This window comes from Anolis carolinensis, chromosome 1, assembly GCF_035594765.1.
Source record: "Anolis carolinensis isolate JA03-04 chromosome 1, rAnoCar3.1.pri, whole genome shotgun sequence".
Taxonomy (NCBI): Eukaryota; Metazoa; Chordata; class Lepidosauria; order Squamata; family Dactyloidae; genus Anolis; species Anolis carolinensis.
Window position 1 is genome coordinate 63921015 of NC_085841.1, and position 24232 is coordinate 63945246.

Genomic DNA, 24232 nt, shown 5'->3' on the forward strand with positions numbered 1-24232 from the left:
TGCTTTAGGGAACTGAGAGCCATTTCATATTGTAGTCTCCAGAGCATTTATTCTGGTTCCTCCAACATGATCTTGAATTCTGAGGACTTCATCACACACAATAAAATCAATATTTCTACACATTTAAGAACTGGCAAACCATGGAGTCCATCATATAAAGCAAGCTTCAACTGTGGGTTCCAGGTATTTCACCATTTTTAAAGTGAGAGTTTTCCCCACAATTCCTAAGTCGATTAGCAATTGAGCCTCCCCTGGGAGATAGGGCCGCCTATAAATAAAGTATTCTTCTTCTTATTATTATTATTATTACTTATTTTTCAATTCACCATCTAGAGCAGGGGTCCCCAAACTGAGGCCCAGGGGCCGGATGCGGCCCTCCAAGGTCATTTACCTGGCCCCCGCCCTCAGTTTTATAATATATTTTATATCATTTTAAATAATATAATATATTATATATACATATAATATTGATAAAATATTATAATGTTATACAATACTAGCTGTGCCCGGCCACGCATTGCTGTGGCGAAGTGGTGGTGGTATTGGTTAAAAATTGTTGTGTAATTTTTATTTGACGTTATTTGCATTTTTTATTAATTTTATTGTAAGTTATATTTTTATTTATTATATTTTATTATTTTCTTGTATTATTTTTAGTTATTTTCTGTTATTATAGTATTTTATTGTATCAATTTTTTTAGTGTTTTTTATTATTTTTTATTGCTAGGAGACCAAGTTGGAGGAGCTTAGCCTTCTAACTGGCAGCAATTGGATAAAAGCAATTATTCCTCTCTCTCTAATTAGGACTTTATTTTTCTTTTCTTTTTGTTGTATCAACCTAGAGGCATGGAATGGGTTGTGTTGTCAAATTTCGAGGTTGGGGGGCCTGTAGTTTTGTTGTTTTGTGGGTCGCCGTGATGCCATCACTCTTTTATATATATAGATAATATTAATAATACTATATAATAATATTAATTATATGATATATATTACATATAATATTACAGTATAGTGGTATAGTTCAATATAGCAATATATAATGCTAATATTGTGCTATGCTACTAATATAATATATTGTATGTACATACAGCAGCTCAGAGTCCCCTTCTGGGTGAGAAGGGAGGGATATAAATGTAATAAATAAATGTAGTAGATGAATAAATAAATAATTTTAGACTTAGGCTCGCCCAAAGTCTGAAATGACTTGAAGGCACACAACAACAACAATCCTAATTAACTTGACTATCTCATTGGCCAGAAGCAGGACCACACTTCCCATTGAAATCCTGATAGGTTTATGTTGGTTACAATTGTTTTCATTTTTAAACATTGTATTGTTCTTTCATTGTTGTTGTTGTTTTGCACTACAAATAAGACATGTGCAGTGTGCATAGGAATTTGTTCGTGTTTTTTTCCAAATGATAATTTGGCCCCTCCACAGTCTTAAGGATTGTGGACCGGCCCTCGGCTTTAAAAGTTTGAGGACCACTGATCTAGAGACATGTAAAATGCCCAATTTAACATGTGATGGGAATCCCTCCCTTGCCCATGTATAAATAAAATGATTACACTGTCATGGAGGGAGGAGCTGAGATGGACAGTATAGAATCCTTTATTTTTCCATAATCTTTAGAACCAAGGAGGTAATTTATATCTTTTTTTAACAATGGCTAATGCTCCTTCAGGCAGTGTGGCTCCCACTGAAATCAGTGTTTTAAAAGGGTGCCTTAACTCAGCTTCATTGGAAGGGTATTGAGGGCAAATGAGCTCAGAAAAAGTGGTGCCTTAAGACTGATATATCAGCTCTGCTGTAGTTGAAGGATTTTGAGGGGAAATGACTGAGAAGGAGACAGTGGGAAAAGACCTATGTCTCCTGTGTGATGGCAAATAAAATGGATAAATCTTAAAGAAAACGGAGAAAAGGATTTGGTGTGATGGGGTAAGAAAATCTTCAGTTTAATTTCAGAATGGTGCATGGCAAAGCTTAAGGGAAAACCAACTATCTCAAATGTTTTACTTATTCCGTGGGATGAAGTCTTTCAAGTCAAGAAAAAGTTTCATCAGATAAAGCCAAGAGTTTTCTTGCACCCTCCCTAATGTTAAACACATTGTCAAATTTGCATTTATAACACAACTTTATATTAACTTATACTGACAAAAGGGGTGATGATCTACATAGACCTGGGCAAAAAATTATTTCATTTTACCCGTTACTATTCTAGAGATGAAAAAAAAAAACACCCACAGAACTAAAGAGATGCTTGTGTATCTAACTTCATCAATATCTTTGTTCTTTTCTTTATTGAAAATATATTGATGTAGGACAATAATACAACTGCAAGCCTAGCATAAATATGAATCAAGTACTAATTAAATCTACTGTTATTGAACCGCTGCATTTAATTTTCTTTCAGAATAAAGAGCATCACAGCGAACCATACAAAAATAATAAGAAATACCAATCAAGTATGCGTCTTGTTAAATATGGGTGCACCTATGCTCTAGAATTAATGCAGTTTGACACCATTTTGGCTGCCATGATTCAAGGCCCTGGATTCATGGATACTGTAGTTTTATAAAGTCTTCAGTCTTCTTTGCCAAAAAGTATTGGTCTTCACCAGATTGAACCATGGCTATTAAAACTGAGTTAATTCTACTTTTTTTTGCTTGATTTTTATTAAATATTAGGGATACATTAAAAAAGAAAAAAAAGAAAAAGAGGTCAACAAACAAACAAACAAACAGTATGTTCCATTTGACATATATAGTAGTCCGTCTACACGTATTTTTCTTTACATTGAAAGTAGGAGAACACAAATGGAGAAGGAAAGTAGGAAAATAGGATGAGGGTGATGCCATATATATATATATATATATATATATATATATATATATATATCAAGGCAAAACAAAACAAAACAAAGCAAAGGGAAAAGACCAAAATCTAAAAGGAAGACAACAACATAGATGGTTCCAAAAAGAGACAAAAAAAAAAAAAAGAAAAATAGAAAAAAAGAAAAACAGTTATACCACAAAAGGGGGAGGGAAGAATTGTCCACTTCTGATCTTTTGCATCGAGGTTTGAAAAAAGAAGAATAAAGACCAAATGTTCATCTGGAGATGTACGTGTCTTTTCTTTAACACCTCCGCCCAATTAGTCATATTAATCTTGTTGTTAGAGATTTGGGTTTCTTCTTATGTTATTTAAAGTATTCTTTCAATAGAGTCCAGTCGGCTGATTTTTTTGGTAGTCCTTGATTTAATTAATTGAGTTAATTCTACTTTTTGAAGGTATTGCCACACCTATATTATTACAGGGAAAAGATTATAGAACAATCCCCATTCATTCCTGGATGGTTATAGAAAAGCCATGGTACTAAACTGAGAGCACTTTGCTCTCGGGAAAATAAATTTATATATATATGGAGATATAGATATAAATATATAAATGTTTGCAACACTACTTTGAATTTGGAAAATATATGAGACTAGCCATGTTGATGAGAGAATTCTAGGAAAGACAGTCCAAAAAGTAACTTTTTGATTTCTAGAATACATTGTGAAAAGATGATATGTTTCATAAACTATTGGTGATTTTATTTGTTGTTATGAGTAATATTATTAATTGGTATCTCCTTGCCTTTTATCTTTGCAACTGACAAGATATTTTCCAAAAGTAAGATGGTGGACATAAAGTTTTCCATTTCTCCTGACATTTCTTAAAAGTGCCCATCATAAGACTGAGCCAACAACATCCTATGGAATTCTGAGATTTGTATCTGAGGAGGCATATTCAGAACCCCAGCAAACTACGAATTCCATAATTTCACAGGATGCTGCCATGGGAGTTAAAGTGGCATCAATGCTTCAACAGTTTAGTGTGAAACTTAAGTCTGTCTGCCTATCATGAAATGTGTATATCCTTTCAGATTTCATGAACTTCAGGCACCTTTCAAGTACATATAAAGCTAGCCTATAAGATGATCAGTTATAAAACTTAACCTTGACAGACAAGTTAAGTGCCTCTCCTCTTTTGTCATAGATCATTTTTGCATCTTAAATCTCACATGAATATTTCACAGCATGTAGCAGTGAGTGATGCCTCACTTATTGCTATAAATTAAGGGGAAACTGTCAGCTGTAATGATTGGTAGTCTTTTTCTATATGTTTGGGTCTCATTGTCAAGAGAACATTCAACATTTTAAATCTTAGCTTGGAATTCATTTCCTTTCCCCTCCATTCCTCAAAAAGTGGAATGGATTTGTTACTAGGATGTATCCACAGCACACTACACAGTTTTAGTTTTACATGTTAGTTTCTGATAAAAAGGTAAAGGTTTCCTCTTGACATGAAATCTAGTCGTGTCCGACTCTGGGGTTGGTGCTCATCTCCATTTCTAAGCCGAAGAGTCGGCTTTGTCCATAGACACCTCCCAAGTCATGTGGCCAGCATGACTGCATGGAGTGTTGTTACCTTCCTGCTGGAGCGGTACCTATTGATCTACTCACACTTGCATGTTTTCGAACTGCTAGGTTGGCAGAAGCTGAGGCTGACAGCAGGAGTTCACCCTGTCCCATGGATTCGAACCACCAACCTTTTGGTCAGCAAATTCAGCAGCTTCAGTCTTTTAACCCGCTGCGCTACTGCAGCCCGCATCCTATTATAAAATTATGGCCTAATACTTGCTGTTAGTCTGAAATGGGATAGAACCCTTGAATCCATTGGATTTACAGTTCAGTGAGTTTGCTCTAGTACCCTGTTTCCCCTAAAATAAGACATCCCCAGAAAATAAGACCTAGTAGAACTTTTGCTGAATTGCTAAATATAAGGCCTCCCCCGAAAGTAAGACCTAGCAAAGGTTTTGTTTGGAAGCATGCCCATCAAACAGAACACCAGAGCATGCAGGATCAGTAAATGTACGTATCACAGAGTTTTGTACATGGAAATAATGGTAGTAACAAGAAATTCTTGATAGTATTCACAGTTTGTCTGGTTATGCTGGTTTGTGATGACAACTACTGAACAGTATATAATAAATGTTCAAATTTTTTGGTTCAACAATAAATGTGAATTCTTCTTCATGGAAAAATAAGACATCCCCTGAAAATAAGACCTAGAGCATCTTTGGTTCAACAATAAATGTGAATTCTTCTTCATGGAAAAATAAGACATCCCCTGAAAATAAGACCTAGAGCATCTTTGGGAGCAAAAATTAATATAAGACACTGTCTTATTTTCGGGAAAACACGGTAGTTCGAACTAATGAATTTTTATCTGGACTATCCATCACTTAATTTAACAAGTTAATTCAAGAGTTGCAATAAGGTCAAATATGTTTCTTTATTTTAGACCAGAAGTGCAGCTGAGACTGAAGCTCGAACCCCCTATGGCCTTATAAAGGGTCACGCATATTCAGTAACAGGTATTAATGAAGTAAGTGGGTTTTATGGTGATTTTTCTCCCTGGGTAAAAAAGGAGGAAATAAATAAATAAAAGAACATGCATTTTAAGAAAAGGGAACAAATATGGGGGTGAGGGAATGACTGAGAATTTTCCACTCACAACTCAAATTCTTTGATGTCTCTAATTACTGTCATATAACCAGAGAAATCATAATATCACATGCTTTAAAATGCTGAGCTAGAGAAGCAAGTTTTATTAAATAACTCACAGCGTATGCAATTTCTGTATAGTAGGAGCTCAGGTTGTCTTTCGCTGTAATTCTGTCAGTGCACTAAGGTAACAGTTGTACCTTTCTTTCCATATTGCTTAGTGGCAGCAAGGAGAAACAGATAACATCTGTCGCCTCTAAGCAGACTATTTTTCTTCCATTCTGCTGTACTCACAGGTTTTTCATTATGTCATAATCTCCAAAATGTGTTTCAGCAATGAATCTTGGAATCACAGTTTGAAAGAAGGGCTTTCTGGTTCAAACACTCTACCACGCAGAAATATGCAACTAAGGTTCCATCTACACTGTCATACAATGTAGTTTGAAACTTTATTATAGTGTCAGTGTAGGCTCATATAAGGCAGTTTAACTGCATTTAATTGTATTATAAGAGTGTACACTAACTCTATAATGCAGTTTCAATGTATGACAATGTAGATGGGGCCCAAATCACTCCTGAGAGACTCATTCAACTTCTGCTTAAAAACTTGCAAAAAGGAGATTCCATTAGCTTCCAAGGAAACCTGTTTCTCTTTGATCTTATGGCAAAGAGGTTCATCCTTATGTTTAGATGGAATCTCCTTTCTGTTCATTTGAATCTATTGTCTGTGCAGTAGAAAACAAGCTGGTTCCAAATTCTAACTGACATTGCCCCAGACACTTAATATGGCTATCACATTATCTCTCAGGCCTCTTCTAAACTGCCATATAATCCAGATTATCAAAGCATAAAATACACATTATTTGCTTTGAACTGGATTATCTGAGTCTACACTGCCATATAATCCAGTCCAAAGCAGATAATCTGGATTGTATATGTCAGTGTAGAAGGGGTGTCAGCCTTCTCCAAGCTAAGTATACCTAGATCACTAGACCATCCCATTACATTCTTGGTTTCCTGACCTCTTACCATCCTGGATACCCTTCTCATTCCAGTTTGTCAATTTTCTGCTTAATCTGTGGCATCCAGCATCACTCTAAATTCATAAAATACAAGGGATTGATGTGAGCATCTTCAAATGTTCTTGCACTTTTTTTCAGCTTGGGCCAGTATAGGCAATCATGGAGAGGATGCTGGGCTGCAGCTTTGTGACATCTGGAAAGTCACATATTTCTCACATCTGCAATATAATGAAATTGTCAGATATGCTTCTCCATTACTGACTGTAATAAAAGTTCTTTAGTTGTTTGAGGAATGTAAATGTCATATTATAAAGTCATTTTCGCTTTCATTCCTAGGTCAACTACCAAGGACGGAAAGTGAAACTCATTCGCATTAGGAATCCATGGGGTCAGGTGGAATGGAATGGTCCTTGGAGTGACAAGTTAGTATTTTGAGGGGGGAAATTAATCAATATAAGCTTTGTCAGAAATAGTCCCATGATATTGGACACATTAGATTCTAAATTTGGGTGGGTATGATAAGGTATTAATGGTTAGATGACCAAACCTAGGACACCTAAAATGTAATCACTAACTGTATAAAACATAATTTAAATGTCTTTCAGAGGAGTAACTGTGTTAGTTGTTAGTAGAAAAAAGCAACATGCAGTCTTATAGCACCTTAAAACCTTGCAAATTTATCTGGTATAAGTTTTGTCCCACTTTGGGAGGATGCAGGAATAATGCAAAAGACATCAGAAAGTGATAGCCTTTGTGCTGATGTTGAATCGTCATTGAAATAAAAAGGCACATCGAGCTCTGCCAGACTGGTGAGAAAAATATGCCCGCTTACAACACTTACAACATCATTCCTTGGGTTTTGCTGGTATCACCTTTGCATCCACTCATTTCATTTTTGGTGAATTGGGTGTTTGTGGCAATATCTTGGTTCTGCATTACAGAAAATCTGAATGGGCCTATGAATGAGCATATGTAAAACTAACACTGAAATTAAATAGACTCATCCATCAGTTCTTAAGGTTAGTTGGACTTCAAAATGAGACGTCCAATATTCTGTTAAAATATGAAGGTGTCAAATATAAGATATTACAAGTTCTGTGTAAAATAATATTTAAGTATACAGTATTTTTATTTATTTCAGTTCACATAAATGGTAAATCAAATTTGCCAAGAGAGTAAATGGCAAAGATAACTTTTATTACTAACTAGCCTGGGTACCCGGAGGTGCACAGGTTACTTGAAAAAGGGATTGTTTGTTTTGGGGTGTTAGGTAATATCATTTAGTTAATTAGTAAAACTATTTATTAGAAAAAAGCCAGTCTTTGATTTCATTTTTATGAATTAGAAAATACAAAACAATGTGGGTGAACTACAATTCCCAACTCATAGATCCAAGGACAATCACCCCCAATCCCCACCTATATGCACAGTTGGCCATGTTGGGTCTGTATGCCAAGGGTGGTCTAGATCTGATGTCAGCTGGGTTCAGTGCTCTCTGGATAAGGCTGTACTATAACCCCCATATTTCAAGGTCCATCACCCCCAAAGTCCACCAGTATGGAAAGTTGGCAAGTTTGGTGTGGATCTGTCATTGGTGGGGTTCAGAGAACTCACTGAATCCATGTGAACTATAACTCCCAGAGTAAAAGATCAGTCACCTCCCAAAGTCCACCAGTATTCCCAGTTGGCCATCTTGAATTTGTGTGCCAAGTTTGGTCCAGATCCATCATCAGATGGGTTCAGTGTTCTCTGAATACGGGTGAACTATAATTCTTGAATGTCAAAGTCAATCACCCCTAAACCCCACCAGTATGCAAAGTTGACTGTGTTGGGTCTATGTGCCAAGTTAGTTCCAGGTCCATTATTGGTGGGGTTCAGAGTGCTCTTAGATTGCCACTGAACTATACATCCCAGTCCCTACAACTCCTAAAAATCATGGTAAATTCTCCCCAAACCCCTCTCTCTAGTATGTTCAGTTGCTGTGTGCCATAGGAAAAAAAAATAGGAAAGGATTAAGGGAGAGGCAGTGGGTGGGGTCATGCAAATTCCACCTTAATGGAGAGAGAAAGGAACCCTGGGATGTGGCTCGCTCTAACCTGCAATGTCCTTAGAGGGAGGGCTTTGGTGGCTCTTCAGCACTGTGAGTTAAAGCTGTCTATGTAAATGGACACCTCCGCCAGACAAACATATTTTCACTTTTATTATGTGTATAGATTAATGAAAATTGTCTCTTTCTTTTTAAGTTCCCCAGAATGGAATTCTATCAGTCCATCTGAGAAAAAGCGTTTGTATCAGACAGCATTAGATGATGGAGAATTCTGGTAAATGAATGTGCTGATTAAATTATACACATATCAAAGCAAAAGCTCTCTTTTGAATAATTACTGTTTAGTTGGATCAGAGGCATGCAGAAGTCATATTGAAATACTTCACTGTATTTATTACAAGTCATTTTAAGATCAAGTCTAGGACTGCTGTGGTTTTTAGTTTTGAGATATGTTTTTATGGATTTTAACTGAATCTTTAATACCAATGATCTTTAATTCTCCTAAACCTAGCTACAGAATCACTTCTCTTTCCATTTTACATAGGATGAAGTTTGAGGATTTCCAGACTCATTTTGATAAAGTTGAAATCTGCAACCTCACACCTGATGCCCTTGAGGACAACATCGCTCACAAATGGGCAGTAACAGTCCATCAAGGCAGTTGGGTTAGAGGTGCCACGGCTGGAGGGTGCAGGAACTTTATCGGTATGCATTCAAATATCATTATGCTCTTGAAATCATAGTGAAAGAGCTACATAAGATCTTGGATTGGGGGATTGAGGGAAACAGTGGTCCATATGACAGGCAGGAGGACTGAGGCACTCTTACAATCCAGATGATTATACAGTCCAGATGATTTTATAATCCAGGTGATGTTCCAGGGCAGGGATGGTCTATTCCCAGTGATCTGATCTCAGGTGTGATAGGCAGAAGCAAGATCCCCATTGCAATAGTAATAGTAATATATCAAGACTTACAACTTGAGATCCAGAATTGCTGAAAAAGAAAACAACTGCTGTTCCAGTGTTTTTAAGTGCTGAGAGAGCAGTTCCAGATACCAAACAAACCCTCTTTGTTGTCTTGATTCCAGAAACATTTTGGACAAATCCACAATTCAAGATCCAGTTAACAGAAAAAGATGATGGAAAAGATGGCTGTACATTTCTGGCGGCTCTAATGCAAAAAGACCGTCGTAAACTAAAGAAACTGGGAGCAGAAATGCTAACAATAGGATATGCTATCTACGAGGTATTTCTTACTATGTGAGGATCACTTCTGCAATACTGTGATGGAAAACCCTGTCAAGACCCTGGCAGATATCTGTCAAGCCATGGCCTTGCTGTAATGGTAGGCTCTGAACCCCTGCCCCAAGGTCAGAGCAAGGCATTTTGCTGCCTGAGGAAAAGGTCAAGATAGAGCCCCTACCCCTTTTTCCATAGACATAAATAATCCAGTCTGCCACTGCTTCTCCACCAATATCTATGTCCTCAGATATGTGTTTCAGTCTATGGCAAGGCCAGCACCCTTCTCCCCTTTCAGTGTGGCTTGGAGCTGAGCTGTTTGTTATAGTCTCAAATGGTACTTTTGTCACTGAATTGGTGTCACTGAACTGGGTTCCTACCGAAACAGACAAACACTCAAGAAAGGCATGCTACTGCCCCATGGCTTTAGCTGCTTTTTACTGACATGCAGAGTACTCTTTCTCCCAATTTTCCTCTTTGAAGAAAAAGTAAGCCTATAATACTCATTTGGAAGAAGATACCTGAAATGGCATACAGTTCAAGTCATGTCCATGTATCTTCAGGTCTACAGCCTTCTCTGCCAAAGAGCGCCGGTGCCTCACTAAAGTACAAAAAGCTTTCCATAGCACTGAGCAACACCAATTGAAGGTCTCTTTCACAATATAAAATTATAGCACGTTGATATCATTTCAGTTAGCTATGGCTGCATCCTATAGGATCCTGCAGTTTGTGCTTAGATGAAACACTAGAGCGCTCTGGCAGAAACTCTGCAATGTCTTATGAAACTTCAAATCCCTGGATTCCTTAGGATGGACCATGGCAATCCAAATGCTGTAAATGTGTACTATGAAATAGATATTTCAGATCACTGAATTGTTCATTTGAAAAGCTGTGTTATCAAAAATAATATCAGTAATGAATAGTTAAAATTGAGTTTTGACATACAGTAGAGTCTCACTTATCCAACATAAACAGACCAGCAGAATGTTGGATAAGCGAAATTGTTGGATAATAAGGAGAGATTAAGGAAAAGCCTATTAAACGTCAAATTATGTTAGGATTTTACAAATTAAGCAACAGAACATCATGTTTTACAACAAGTCTGCCACTTGTTTGGGAGCGTGGCTGCACTTGTGTTGTTGGCGTGTTGGCCCACTGCACATTGCTGCCTTGAGAAACAGCTGTGGATCCGGGCGGGAGGCAGACTGCATTGGATAATACAGAATGTTGGATGAGCGAAGGTTGGATAAGCGAGACTCTACTGTATATCAGTTTCCTACAAAATGTAGAAATAGATATGTGCTATCTCAGTGTATGAGACTATAATATTCTGCAGGGAAATATGGAAGAACTTTTCGGGGGGAGCTTAAAGGGCATCTTTGGGAGCTGTGGTCACAGTGCATTCTATGGAGGTAGCATGCAGTTCAGATTGCACCTTGCCCATCTGTTGGAATATATGAAAAAGAAAATGCCTGAAATTGTAATGTGCATTCCAGGGCATAACAGTCCATCTTTCATAAAACAGAAGATATAATCAGCTATATCTGCCAAGCTAATTAATGGATCTGAACATCCAATTTCAGAGCCCAGATGAAGATGAGCAGGTGACAAAGGACTTTTTCCGCTATCATGCGTCCAAAGCCAGGAGCAAAACATATATAAACTTGAGAGAAGTCTCTGACCGATTTACATTACCACCTGGCAATTACATTATTGTCCCTACCACATTTGAGCCACATCAAGAGGCTGATTTCTGTCTACGAATTTTTTCTGAGAATAAAGCACTTACTAAGTAAGTATTACCAGCTCTTTTATCCAGCTATGAGAGATGTTCACAGACAAGTGTGCCTTTTGAAGTTCTTCTCACTAGCAGTCTATGACAGAAATAGACCTTGGAAAAGTCTTGGAAAAGTAATAATAATAGTAATAATAATAACTTTATTTGCATTCCGCCCTATCTCCCTGAGGGGACTAGTACATGCCTAGTTGTTTCCCCTTCCCCATTGTTTTCTGCCAAAAGTGATGACACTTCCTGTGCACTGAAATATGCTGATACCGCAACTAAGCGTGTTAACTTTGGCCTTTGCCCCTCACATAGTTGCTGTGCCCCCCTTAAATGTAAGAACTGAGTATGGGGAACTCTTAAATTAATCTTTTCTGTACAGTGTACCTGATTCTCTCTTCTTCTTTTTCCTTCTCTCTCTATCTCGTTGATCATCCACCTATCTCTTACTAAGTTCAAAATGCTGAACAGTAGAAGATTTTGTTTATTTAAGTATATTTTATTTGAATCATTTTTTTAATCACAGGGAGATGGATGGAAAAGTTGACATCAACCTGCCAGAGGTAGGTCATGAAACTCAAAAGAACAACTGAACAAATCATCACAATCAAATTCACATTTTTATTTGTACTGAGATTAAGATGATTTGATTTAATCTGAGTATGACAATGCCAATTGAAAACAATGTCTGAATCTATCACCTAATATTCTAACAATGTGTATCTTTATTAACTGAACTGCATAATCAGAAATACTTTAATATTGCTTTAAACCTCTCGTCATAATTTATTAATTGTTCTAGCTTCCAGAACCAACACCCCAAGGAGAAGAAACAGAAGAAGAGAAGCAGTTCCGAACATTATTCACACAGATTTCAGGAGAGGTAACAGTATACCAATGAAATAGAAACAAAGTAATAACCCAGGGAGAAAAACAATGATCACTGGATGACTTTCAGTGCCCAGTGGCTAGTACACGGCATTCCTAATAAGACTAAGAAAGGATAAAAATCTGGAAAGCCACTCTCAGTACAAAATAAGACAAAACTGGATGCGATTGCAGACTACTCAGTGTTCTAAAGTGAGATCGTCTGGGCCCTGGATTTTAAAATGGCATATTGTGAGTATGGCCACCCTTTAAGTCGGTTGAGGCTGCTATGCCCCTTGCTGTAGGAGTTTTGTGACTCACTGAGGTCTGAGGTGGACAAAATGGCCCCCAAACCAACTGCAGTTGATCACACCTAAATTATTGGACACAACCACAATTATGTTGTGGTTGTGTTCCTTCAAGTCATTTCCAACTTACCGGAACACCAGGGTGAACCTATACTAGGGTTTTCTGGGGGTGCGAATGTGTGACTTGCCCAATGGCACCAGTGGGTGTCTTTGGATGAGTCAGGAGTTCATACTCTCCAGAGTCATAGTCCAATGCTCAGATCATTAGAGTGGGTGGGAAATGTGCTATGCAGCAGAAACTCACCCCAGATCAACAGCCATTACCAGCTTGATGAGATATTTTCTTTTCTCAAACAGGATTGTGCACATGATATTGAAACACACGGGGAGGTGTGTAGATTCCTGTTAGTGACATGCATGGCTTATATGCATGTAGGCTCTTTTCTAAATGGGATAGCAATTTTGTTGTTTTCGGAAGCATCTACCTCCTACTTGCTGAGTTGTCTGATTCCAGACAGGGCTGCTGCTGGTTATTATGGAAGTGAGAGAGCAGGGAGGCAACAATCACAGTAGTTTTGAGAAGAGTAGATAGAAGTGTGCTCTCCATCTATCTTTTCTTTCCACCTCCAAACTGAGAGGTGCCAATTCATCAGCAGCTGCCTTTCCTCCATGCTCTCTCCCTCACTAGTAAGTAGAAGGGCTTGACAGCTGATGTGGTGGGGAGGTTTTGCATGAAACACAAAGAGCTCTTCCTACCCTATCCCTACAAGCCCCTGGGGCCCCAGTAATATCCCCAATATCCTCGTTGTCCTCTACAGTTCTCCCAAAATAGCAACAAGAAATTCCATTTGCCCTTTCAAAAGGGACTTCAGAGGGAAATGGGCTATTTGGTGGCTTTGGGGAAAATCACCCCTAATGCCCACAGAGTCTTCCACCTTGAAATTGGAAAGCCCCTTGCACATTATCAAAAAAAAAGACATATGTGTGGAGGCAGCAACACAATTGTATGCACTCCATCTCCTTGTATGTGTTATCAGTGAATCTCATAAACCATTGTTTTTATCCTCAAAATATGGCTGGCTCTGCTTAAATGGGCAAATGCCAAGTTGTTTGTTGACAAGAGACTCTTGTGTGAAGCAGCATGTGTACAACTTATTAAGGCATGTGAGAATCTGAAGAAAAATATTTGCTTGGGTGTCCAAACAATATGTTCCTTTCCATGAGCCAGGATGAAAGGTTGACTTCAATGGGATTAGTTAATGGAATGTTAACTTTTAGTAATATATTAGTCTAGCCTTAGATGTTGTGACATTTGTGTCTCTACAATTAGGTACAGCTGTTCCTGAACAATAAAGGGATTAAGCAGATCCTTGAGTTTTTGAAGCGTGCAATTCAAATGATATCATGTTAGTCTGTGACGTTATGGAAAAAACTTTGGTTACATAATTTGACCCAACAGAAATGTAACTTTAAAAAACTATATGCATGTCAGATCCCAAAATGTGAACATTGTCTTCCTTTCTTCAACTGTAGGACATGGAGATCAGCCCAGAGGAACTTGAATATGTTCTGAATGCTGTATTGAAAAAAAGTAAGTGCCATCAACTTTTCAGCAGTGGCTCCCTGCCTATGGAACGCCCTCCGAAATGATGTCAGGCAGGCTCCCTCTTTTCTATCTTTCTGCAAAAAAGTTAAGACCTGGTTGTGGGACCAGGCCTTCGATCAACAGCAGCATCAATTATTACCACCTTTAGAACTCAATGACAGACTCAGTTTCAGACTCGAAATGCGCCAATTGTATATTTATATGCATATTTTATTAATGTTCAATGTATTTAATTTTAATTGATTGAATTGTTAGTATTATTTTTATATGTGTGTTTTATTGTAAGCTGCCCTGAGTCCCCTATGGGTGAGAAGGACGGGATATAAGTACTGTAATAAAATAAATAAAACCCCTTTTGCCCAATTGATAAGCAAAGGTCCTTGTTAAGCCAATCAACTTAGAACCTCTTCACATTGAGGTCCTTGATGCAGGGGAGAATAAGGAGGGACATGGGGTGTAGGGGAGCGGGGCAAATCGTGAGCTGAATCTGATGCCCAGCGCCTTGTATTGCCTTCACCAACTGCGTTGTCCGCATGATTCTCTACCTGAACACAGGTAGTCTCCTGTGTTCAGGTTTCCCTCTCCTACCACCCTTCTACAATGCAGAAGTAGTTGTGTGTCATGGGATGAGATCTGTTGGGCTCCATGCTGGCTGCGTCGAGGAAGTGTCATAGGACAGGGAATTTATCTAATGTGATGAGGTTCAAGACTCCTACCTGAAGCCTTGGGACTGAACCACAGAAAGATGAATACAACAAAGAGTGATGCTTTTTGCTTGGTGTGAATTCCCTTTTATTTATTATAATCATGATTCTCTTGCAGCAAACAACATCAAATTCAAGAAAATAAGTCTTCTTTCATGTAAAAATATCATTTCTCTAATGGATGTATCCTTTTGTGCTTTTGTGCTAGTGCTTTTGCTTTTGTTATCTCTAATACAAAAGAAGTGATAGTTATTGGTATGTTTTAGCAGAAAATCTAAGCAGGGCATGACATAGAAGCCTAGAAAAGATTTCTGGAAAAAATATTTGTGTTTGTTATACCTCCAAAGCTAAATTTTTAGATTAATTCAGATTAATTAAAAAGATCTGAAAGGCCCAGATTATGTTCTGTTCTTTCTGATTTTATGTAGGAGAAATGCTTTGTTTATCTCAGAACATTTTCTATTGGCTTCCTGTACAACTCTTTATACCATATCCTCAAGTCAGTTATACCATATCCCCAAGTACATAAGATAAGAAAAAACATGAACAAAATTTAGTATTTTGAAAATCAATGCATGTATTTTGGGAATTCTGAGGGCATGAATCCTATTTTGATGTAAAAGCTGATTAATGCATCTTAAATAATTTGAAACGGCTTGTAGCATACATTAAATGTGCTAATAGGTGGTCTCTCAGACATTCAGCAAGAATAAAGATTTCCTTAAAAGCAGGGAATCATGACTTTTCCAAACGTTTGGACCTAGAGCCAGATTACTTAAAATTTGTTCTCAACATTTCTGTAATTCCCAGTGCTGCCAGAGTCAAGGTGTTATTTTTATGTAACCCAGTTACCTACTAAAACTTTTTCACTCTTGTCTCCATGTGTATGTGAAAGTTAGAATTTTTAATATTTATTTGTTGGGCAGCTCCAAAATTTCCACCGGGCCAGATTCTGGGGTTCTCGAGTGGTCATTCCAAAAGTACTATTTTTAAATTTGGGGTATAGCTCCTCAGATTTGAGCACTAATCTGCATAACGCGGAAATGTGGCTATCTGTGTATGAGGAATTAGAATATCGCAACTCAGGGAGACAAATTGAGGAGGTGAGAAATCAACAAACTCTGTCCTAAATCCAGGTCCCCAAGTTATGAACAAGATAAGTTCTGTAAGTTTGTTCTTAAGCTAAATTTGTATGTAATTTTTTAACAGGCACATCTTTCAAGTGTAACTCCAGCCACAAATATGTGTGTGTGTGTGTGTGTTTCGGATAGCATAGGGGAGGGTTAGCATCCCTGTGGTGTTTGTTTTGCTGTCTGTGCCCCGATCAGAAGATTTCCTCTCACTTTCTGTCCCTGTGAGAATTTGATTTTGAAAAATTTGGCTTCTTGTGGAAACAAGGATCAGAGATAAAACTTTAATGGAGACACCTTTCTCCCATGATAACTCTTTCATGAGTGGATTTCCCTTCCTAGTGGTAGATTTCTCTCACTTCCTGTTATCTCAGCCCCATTTCTAACTGTGAGTTGTTTGTAAGTCGGATGTTTTTAACTCAGGGATATCCTGTATATGGCAGAGAGTTCGGAAATGGAAAGGCAGAACAAAGACCAGGGCTGATAGAGAGGGAAAATCATATACAAAAAAGGTGAGGGTGAGGAGAGGGGAAAAATAAGTCTCACCTCTCCATTATTTTTCAAGAAATAGCATGAGAAAACTTTAAATCTAGCAGCAGATAATACACAAGACTGATAGTACAGTAGAAGAAGAGGAACTATATGCGTGAAATTTTTGGTGCCAGTTGCACATTTCTCTGAACATCTAGTTCTGGCCTATGAGTTACTATGCTCTCTCAAGCACTAGAGAAATTACTTTTAGGACCACACATCTCAACATTCACTAACTGCAATGGCTTGGAGTCATAGCCCTAAAAGTAACTGCCGACGACTGGCTATGGTACTGTCATAGAGCTGCAGCTCCATCACCATTCCTTCTCCTCAAGGGTGATTACTTACGGGACAGTATGGACTCATCCCTAGCAGAGTGGTACAAGTGGCATTAAGAGGATGTGGATAGAAAAGAACTGCAATAGGAATATCCCAAATGGTCTTTACGTTCAGAGCATCCTCTTATATTTGTGGCACTATTCCCCTCCATAAGGAGAAGGGTTTTTGCCAAGTGGGGCAAAGTAAGATGATTCTACCTAACCAGGGACAGTGTATGGTCCTACCAGAAGCCAACTCTCTCTAGCATTTTAGAATTTCAATCACAGGTTGTCTTAGTACCTAGATATGTATAGAATATCACTTTTTGTCGCAGCAGTCAGCATTAATCCATAGGAGTCACCTATGTAAACGGTAATGAAATACAAAATATAAGTTGAATATGGCATTTTACGTATGCAGTACTTGTTTTTCTTAATATGAACTCCATCAGTCTAGTGGAAATGGAAAACTGGATTTCAGTGAGTTCAAAATTTTCTGGGATAAACTGAAAAAGTGGATTGTAAGTATGTTCATTTTTTTCTTAGTAGAATTCTGAGAATAATTGTTAAACTGAGAATAAAACTGAAAGAGTTTGTCTTTATTTTAGCTTTGCCTTTCTTCAGCACTTCTAGAAGCAGTTATTGCGGAAACTTTTTTGAAGTTTAACATTTAATTCATTGTGAATGCTGTTAAAAAGTTATTCCTAGGAAACATGCTCGGTTTTCTATAGAGCAAATTGTAATAGTGTACAGGAAACACTAACAGTACTTTCACTGCCTATTTTAAAAAAAAACATTCTTGAGATAATTAATGTCAGAAATGTTCCTCAGGATAAAGCCAAGTAAAATAAATTGTGAATATAATACATGACTATTGGTACAAACGAGAAGAAATTGCTGATTCACGGTTAGAAGAAAACATACTTAAATCCTTGAAGGGTGACTAAGTTTCCATTCCTTACTTCTGTTTTAAAGAGAAAGCCGTGTTAAATTGCTTCAGTATAAAAAGAAATGGTAGTTTTGGTGCACCTTTAAGACAATTAATTTCAGAATGAGTTTTTTTTTGTAGAATACATCCCAAATTAATTAATTTTAAAGATGTCAGTATGACTTTTTCCTTTAAAAGTCTGAAATGGACTGTTAGAATGCACAGGCAAATTAAGTCCATATATGAGGGGATATTGGGCAGACAATGAATAGTTCTCATGTTTCAACTGCATGGCAATCATGGTGTTCCACTTGTGTTGAAGGAACTACAAGGTCAACAGTGTTTACAATGGATCAACTCTTTGATGGTAGCCAGTATTTCAGGACACCCTGAGTCCAGTGAAAATTCTTTATGAGGCAGGGGAGTGCTTAAATCAGATGAAATAAACAGTGCTTGACTTTATTCACCCATTCTATATAGGGCTGTTGTATTCAAGGAATTCTTTAACTATATGCTTGAAAATGCAAAATTTGATCAATATCTAGGGACAACCATTCTGCTAATACATGTATTATCATTAGCTCCCATCTCCCTGTTGAGTATATGCTCAAAAGCAGAATTGCCATGGCATATAATGTTTCCAGGTCCTAGAGATAAGTAAATGGTTTGTCGAGCTGCTGCCCTTCACACAAACAAAACAATTCCCAACTTGGGCTTAGTGAGTGGTTCTCCCATTCTAATCCAGCATTAATCTAGTAAAGGTAGAACTTGGGTTGCCACATTTTGTAATGCTCAGCCTGATGAATGTATAAATCTGTTAACTCTTGAAAAGGCAGATGATGTGAAAATGCTACCACTGAAGAAAATCACCAAGAAAATAAGAATGTCTTAATTCTTTCTCTTCTCACTTACATGTTTACCATTTCCAGCATTGTGTTCTTTCTCTTTTTTTTGTTCAGGGTATCTACCTCCATTTTGATGCAGATCACTCTGGCACCATGTCGGCCTATGAACTTCGTCTTGCTTTAAAAGCAGCAGGTACCAGTTTTGTTAAAATGTGGCCATGGCAGGATGTAAACCCCCCTGTCCAGTCAGGTGTGGGAACCATTTACTTTTGAATATGTTAATTGCTGTAATACTAGCCAGTGGTGAGGAATCATGGGAGTTGAAGCCTGAAAAGTCATATGTTCCTAGTTACTGTTGTTGTTGTTTATTCGTTCAGTCACTTCCAACTCTTCGTGACCTCATGGACTAGCCCACACCAGAGCCTCCTATTATGGAGGCTCTGGCGGGTGGCATATTGTAGAAGGCAAGGGAAGAGTAGGAGGAACAGGTTCACTAGTTAGGAATTTTGCAGTTGCTTTTTTCAAAATCATCCACACTAAAAGATGAACTGTATATGATTTAAGAGATAGATGAATGGTCCACCTGTGCCTTTCACTTCGTAAGAAGGGTTTATACCACCAGAAGTAGGGGTTAATCTTTTCCTCTTGCTACTTCCATTATGGAATATTAACTATTAACAAGTAGAATAAAACACAAAGGGTCTTCAGTATGGGCTGCAGTTTAGTTCCAGGATCATCCTTAGATACCAAAAATACATGGATGTTCAAGTTCTGTTATATAAAAAGGCATAATAAAATGGTATCCCTTGTTTAAAATGGCAGAGCACTCAAATGAGGACTGGAAAGAGGCTAAGGATCTGTGAAATGGTGGGAAACTATATCAAAGCATGCCTATACTTTATACTATATCAAAGTATGCATGGCCGGGGGTTGGGCTAGATGGCCCATGTGGTCTCTTCCAACTCTATGATTCTATGATTTTATACATCAAAGTAATATTCATCACATAGCAAAATAATGGTTTGCATTTCCTCCAAAATATTATTGAGCCGTGATTGACTAAATCCACAGCTACAGAATTTCATGGGCATGAGAAAGCTTGTTTTAGGAGGTAAAGGTACACAAGAGAAAACCTTAAGCATCCTTCATTCCTGAAATCAGAGCTTGAAAAACAAAACTTAGATTACAGCTTCCCTTATCATGCAACCAACATGCCCTCAGGTCTGCTCTCTGCAGTTCTTCTTATGTTCCTACACAGCAGCACAAGCACGTTTCTCATGAGACAGGCTTATTTTCAGAATGAGAACCAAGGTTATTGGGATGCTGGATGATGCATTGATAGCAGACCTTTAATTTAACTGAGAATATGTTAAAACTGCTGCCTGGGAGAATGTCAGTTGCTTGTTAAATAAACCAGAATTTCTCTTTCTTTAAGGGTTTCAACTTAATAATTATCTGCTTCAGCTCATTGTTCTCCGATATGCTGATGATCAGTACCAGATTGAATTTGATGATTTCTTAAACTGCCTAATTCGCCTAGAAAATGCCAGCAGTGAGTATTTTTTCACGTTATCTTTACTAGTTCCTTTGAAAGTCTTTTAATTCTCATTAATATGTGTTGTATGATGAGCAATAGAGGTCATTCTAACTCCTTTGGCATTTTTAGGACTTCATCACCTACTTAAATATTCTTAAATTATGGGCAATGAGTTTAAAACCATGTTTACCTGTGACATTCTGATTGTATGATCTTTATCTTTCAGCGTCATTATTTCTTCAAAATTCTTGTCTTTTAATACTTATATTTATACTGAACAGCTATATAATGGGTCACTGCAGATAAAACGTTTGACAACTGCTGACATTTGTGTAATTCTTAAGATTCAAAGAGTCTCAGCAGAAAGTGCTAGGAAAATGTTGATCATTGCTAGCTCAAAATAATGCTCAAAACCAAATGGGCACCTTCAGAAAGTGTCCAAATGTCTCCTTCATTCAGTCATTTATTGGGGCAGAACATTCTTTATGTCATGAATACATTTCATCAACAAAACTCCATGGGCCAAATATTTCTAGCATTCCTCTAGGACTGTGGTTCTCAACCTGGGGTCCCCAGATGTTTTTGGCCTTCAACTCCCAGAAATCCTAACAGCTGGTAAACTGGCTGGGATTTCTGGGAGTTGCAGGCCAAAAACATCTGGGGACCCCAGGTTGAGAACCACTGCTCTAGGAGTCTTAAACTCTCCCTGGTCAATGTTAACATTCACCATGTTTGTCACAATTATGGAAACAAGAGTTTAACTAAAAACCATGTATGTAATAATACTGAATTTACAGTAACATCTACGTTCTGTTTATTATTTTAGGAGTCTTCCAGGCATTAAGTGTGAAAAATAGAGACTTCATTAACCTGAATATAGGCGAGGTGAGCATCTTAAAGTGTAAAATAACTTGAAATTTTTTGGAGTATATTATTTTCACTTTGATGCCTTGTTTTTTCAGTTCCCTTTTCCCCTTATACTTCTCTCATTTCAATTTTATGGGACAATTTTGCTATCAACATAAATGAGCATAACCAATAGTAGTAGGATCCAGGACTAATGACCTGACTTCTGAGTGAATCTTCTTACACTATTTTTGCTAAACAATTTAAAGGAGATAAGGAAAGCTGTCCTGTCTCTGAGACCAGAGATAATATAATCATTGTAAGTGTGACCCCCTTATACACCGCACAAATACCTGTGGTTTCATTTAGGCAACAACATATGTCCTCCAGTTTTCCAGTTCATTCAGCACAACTCTAATGTACTCTTATGCCAGAGGTCCTCCATTTCAATATTTTCCGCAGATTTACATACCTCCCTTCTCCAATTCTAAGATACCATCACTTATAAGACACACACTAATTTCAGCACCACAAAAAAACTTTATTGGTATATATATAAAGAAGCACTCATGATTCTAAGACACACTCCATATTTACAAATGTTTATATGAGGGGAAGGCCTATTAAAATTGAAAAAATACAGTATCTACAAAAAAAAATCTAGAAATGTATTGTTAGTCACATAACTCGAATCTACCCTAAAGCAAATGATACTTATACCATGCTAATGAAAGCAGAATATTTGAACTTGAATTGTTGTTTTTAAAATGAGAGTCTTATGACATGTCATACCAAAAGGAAGCCCATGAAAGTGGGCTGTTGTTGTGTCTGTTTAGATTGGCTCCAACTTATGGTGACCCTAAGCCAAATCTATTGTGGGGTTTTCTAGACAAGATTGTTCACAGTGGGTTTGCCATTGTTTTCCTCTGTGACTAAGAAAGTCTAACTTGCCCAAGGTCACCTGGTGTATACTAATGGCCAAGTGGCAATTTAAACTCTAGTCTACAGAGCCATAGTTCAATTTTCAAGCCACCATTGATGTCATACCAAAAAAAACTACTATACGAATCATTGGTGATCTTTTGAAATGGGCTTCTCATCTTTATCATAAGACTAGTGGCAGGTGAGTCAGATTTTAATTCAGGCTTTACAGGAACTCTCCAAGATGCTGAACCCTATTATTAAGTTTGCCACCTTGGAGAGCTCCTTTCAAAATTGAAGCAGATTCACTAGCCAGTTGATATGTGAGGCCCCTTCTACACTGTCCTTATATTCCAGGATCTGATCCCAGGTTATCTGCTTTGAACAGGATTATATGAGTCTCCACTGCCAGATAATCTGGGATAAACAGATAGTCTGGGATCAGATCCTGGGACATAGGGCAGTGTAGAAGGGACCTGAATCACATTTGCATAAAATCAGGAATGCAGTAAGATTTCACTTGCTGTGTTTGGCTGGGATTCAGTTGATGTCATTATTTCTTTTTACCATCAGGAAACTGATGCCTGAAACCCTTCCTTCCACACCAAACTGACTGTGCAAGTGTTTTCTATGACCACAAAACTGGAGTCTGGGGGAGGGAGCGAGGCAAAAAAGAAGCCCTAGGGAAGAGAATACCATCTTCAGTCCAACTTATTTGCATGGAGATCGAGTTGATATATTGCTACCAAACCAACCTGATTTAGTAGATGAGAGTGAGAGCAACGTACCAAAGGCAACTCATTGAGCTTCAAAAGGACTTGAAGCTGAGCTACTGTGCCCTGCCACCCCACCGCAGGGGGAAAGCCATCTGATCCACCTTAATGTCATGACAAGCTCTGCTTCATTCTTGGCTGCTTTCTCATACCAAAGCCAAAAAAGATATTAAAAAACTCAGAAGGTCACACAAACACCCCTGTGGGGGTACAGCAGTAGAATTCACCTATTATATACCTCAGCAGTGGAAAGTGCCTATAAAGAAATAAATGCAATAATATTGGGCCATAGCAGTTGTCTTAGTGGTTTGGATATTGTATAAAATGGGAAAGACTGGACCACCTATTAGCTCTGTCTAAAATAACTTACAGAATTATTGTAAGGATAAAAAATTGGAAAGACATAATAGTAGGTATATTATGTATGTTGTCTTCTGCTGTTAATCTAACATTATTATACATTTACAGTAAGTAACTCTAGGAAATATCATTCATGTACTGGGCGGATGAGGAAACTTCTCTCTTATTGCACATCCTTTAATCTATACTACCAATCAATTCTATCAATGTAGAGTTTTGGGGACAATAACCATCTAAATCTTGAAGTTCCTTAGAACTGTAGTCCAAAGAAGTAAATATTTCAAGATCTTTGATGCATCATCCATAACAAGAAAAGGGGTGTAATACCTAGAGCCTACTTGAAACAATATTTTTGAGGTTCAGGTCTGACAGATTTAACATCATCTCTTTTCTTCTTCTACTAAAACCAAGGTATATTCTATAATTATATTGCATCCTTGCACTTCCAAACAATTCCATATTAAGGCAGAACATGTAGAAGCTGAAATCTTTGCACCAAAACCGTGATAAATTGACATCATCACTTTAACTGTTGTCCTGTCTCTTTCTTTTTTTAGTTTATCAACTTAACAATGAACATCTGAAGACTTCCAACCTGGTTTTCAGCCAAACTCCAAGGAGCCTCTCAAATTAAATCTGGAATTTTTCCAAGAACTCTTTGAACTTTCTGTTATCATATCTTTCACCATTTCCCATGTTCATCTTGTTCCCACTGCTATTTAAATTGTGCTATTGTTTAAAAGAAGATATGGATAAGTACTTAATTGGGAAATAATGTTTACTACACAGTGATATATATTTAAATGTATTGCACCTCAATATAGTTTCGATCACACAGAATGAGAACAATTACTGCCATTTTACGAAATATGATTATCTCAAGTCCCAGTAAAATTGCCAAACAGACAAATGA

At 37.6% G+C, this 24232-nt stretch overlaps 1 protein-coding gene across 1 annotated transcript in view; it reads left to right on the forward strand.

Moving 5' to 3' along the window:
• The window catches only part of capn9 (calpain 9), a 36488-nt gene extending 12256 nt beyond the window's left edge, over positions 1-24232 (forward strand). Inside the window, exons 6-20 of the mRNA XM_016999296.2 lie at positions 5351-5434; positions 6912-6997; positions 8819-8896; positions 9167-9327; positions 9713-9870; positions 11447-11655; positions 12173-12209; positions 12449-12529; positions 14355-14412; positions 15250-15314; positions 17562-17630; positions 18997-19075; positions 20318-20434; positions 21246-21304; positions 23877-24232. Of these exons, the coding sequence (XP_016854785.2) occupies positions 5351-5434; positions 6912-6997; positions 8819-8896; positions 9167-9327; positions 9713-9870; positions 11447-11655; positions 12173-12209; positions 12449-12529; positions 14355-14412; positions 15250-15314; positions 17562-17630; positions 18997-19075; positions 20318-20434; positions 21246-21304; positions 23877-23903 (1368 nt within the window). The 3' untranslated portion in view covers positions 23904-24232. The remainder of the gene's footprint in view (positions 1-5350; positions 5435-6911; positions 6998-8818; positions 8897-9166; positions 9328-9712; positions 9871-11446; positions 11656-12172; positions 12210-12448; positions 12530-14354; positions 14413-15249; positions 15315-17561; positions 17631-18996; positions 19076-20317; positions 20435-21245; positions 21305-23876) is intronic.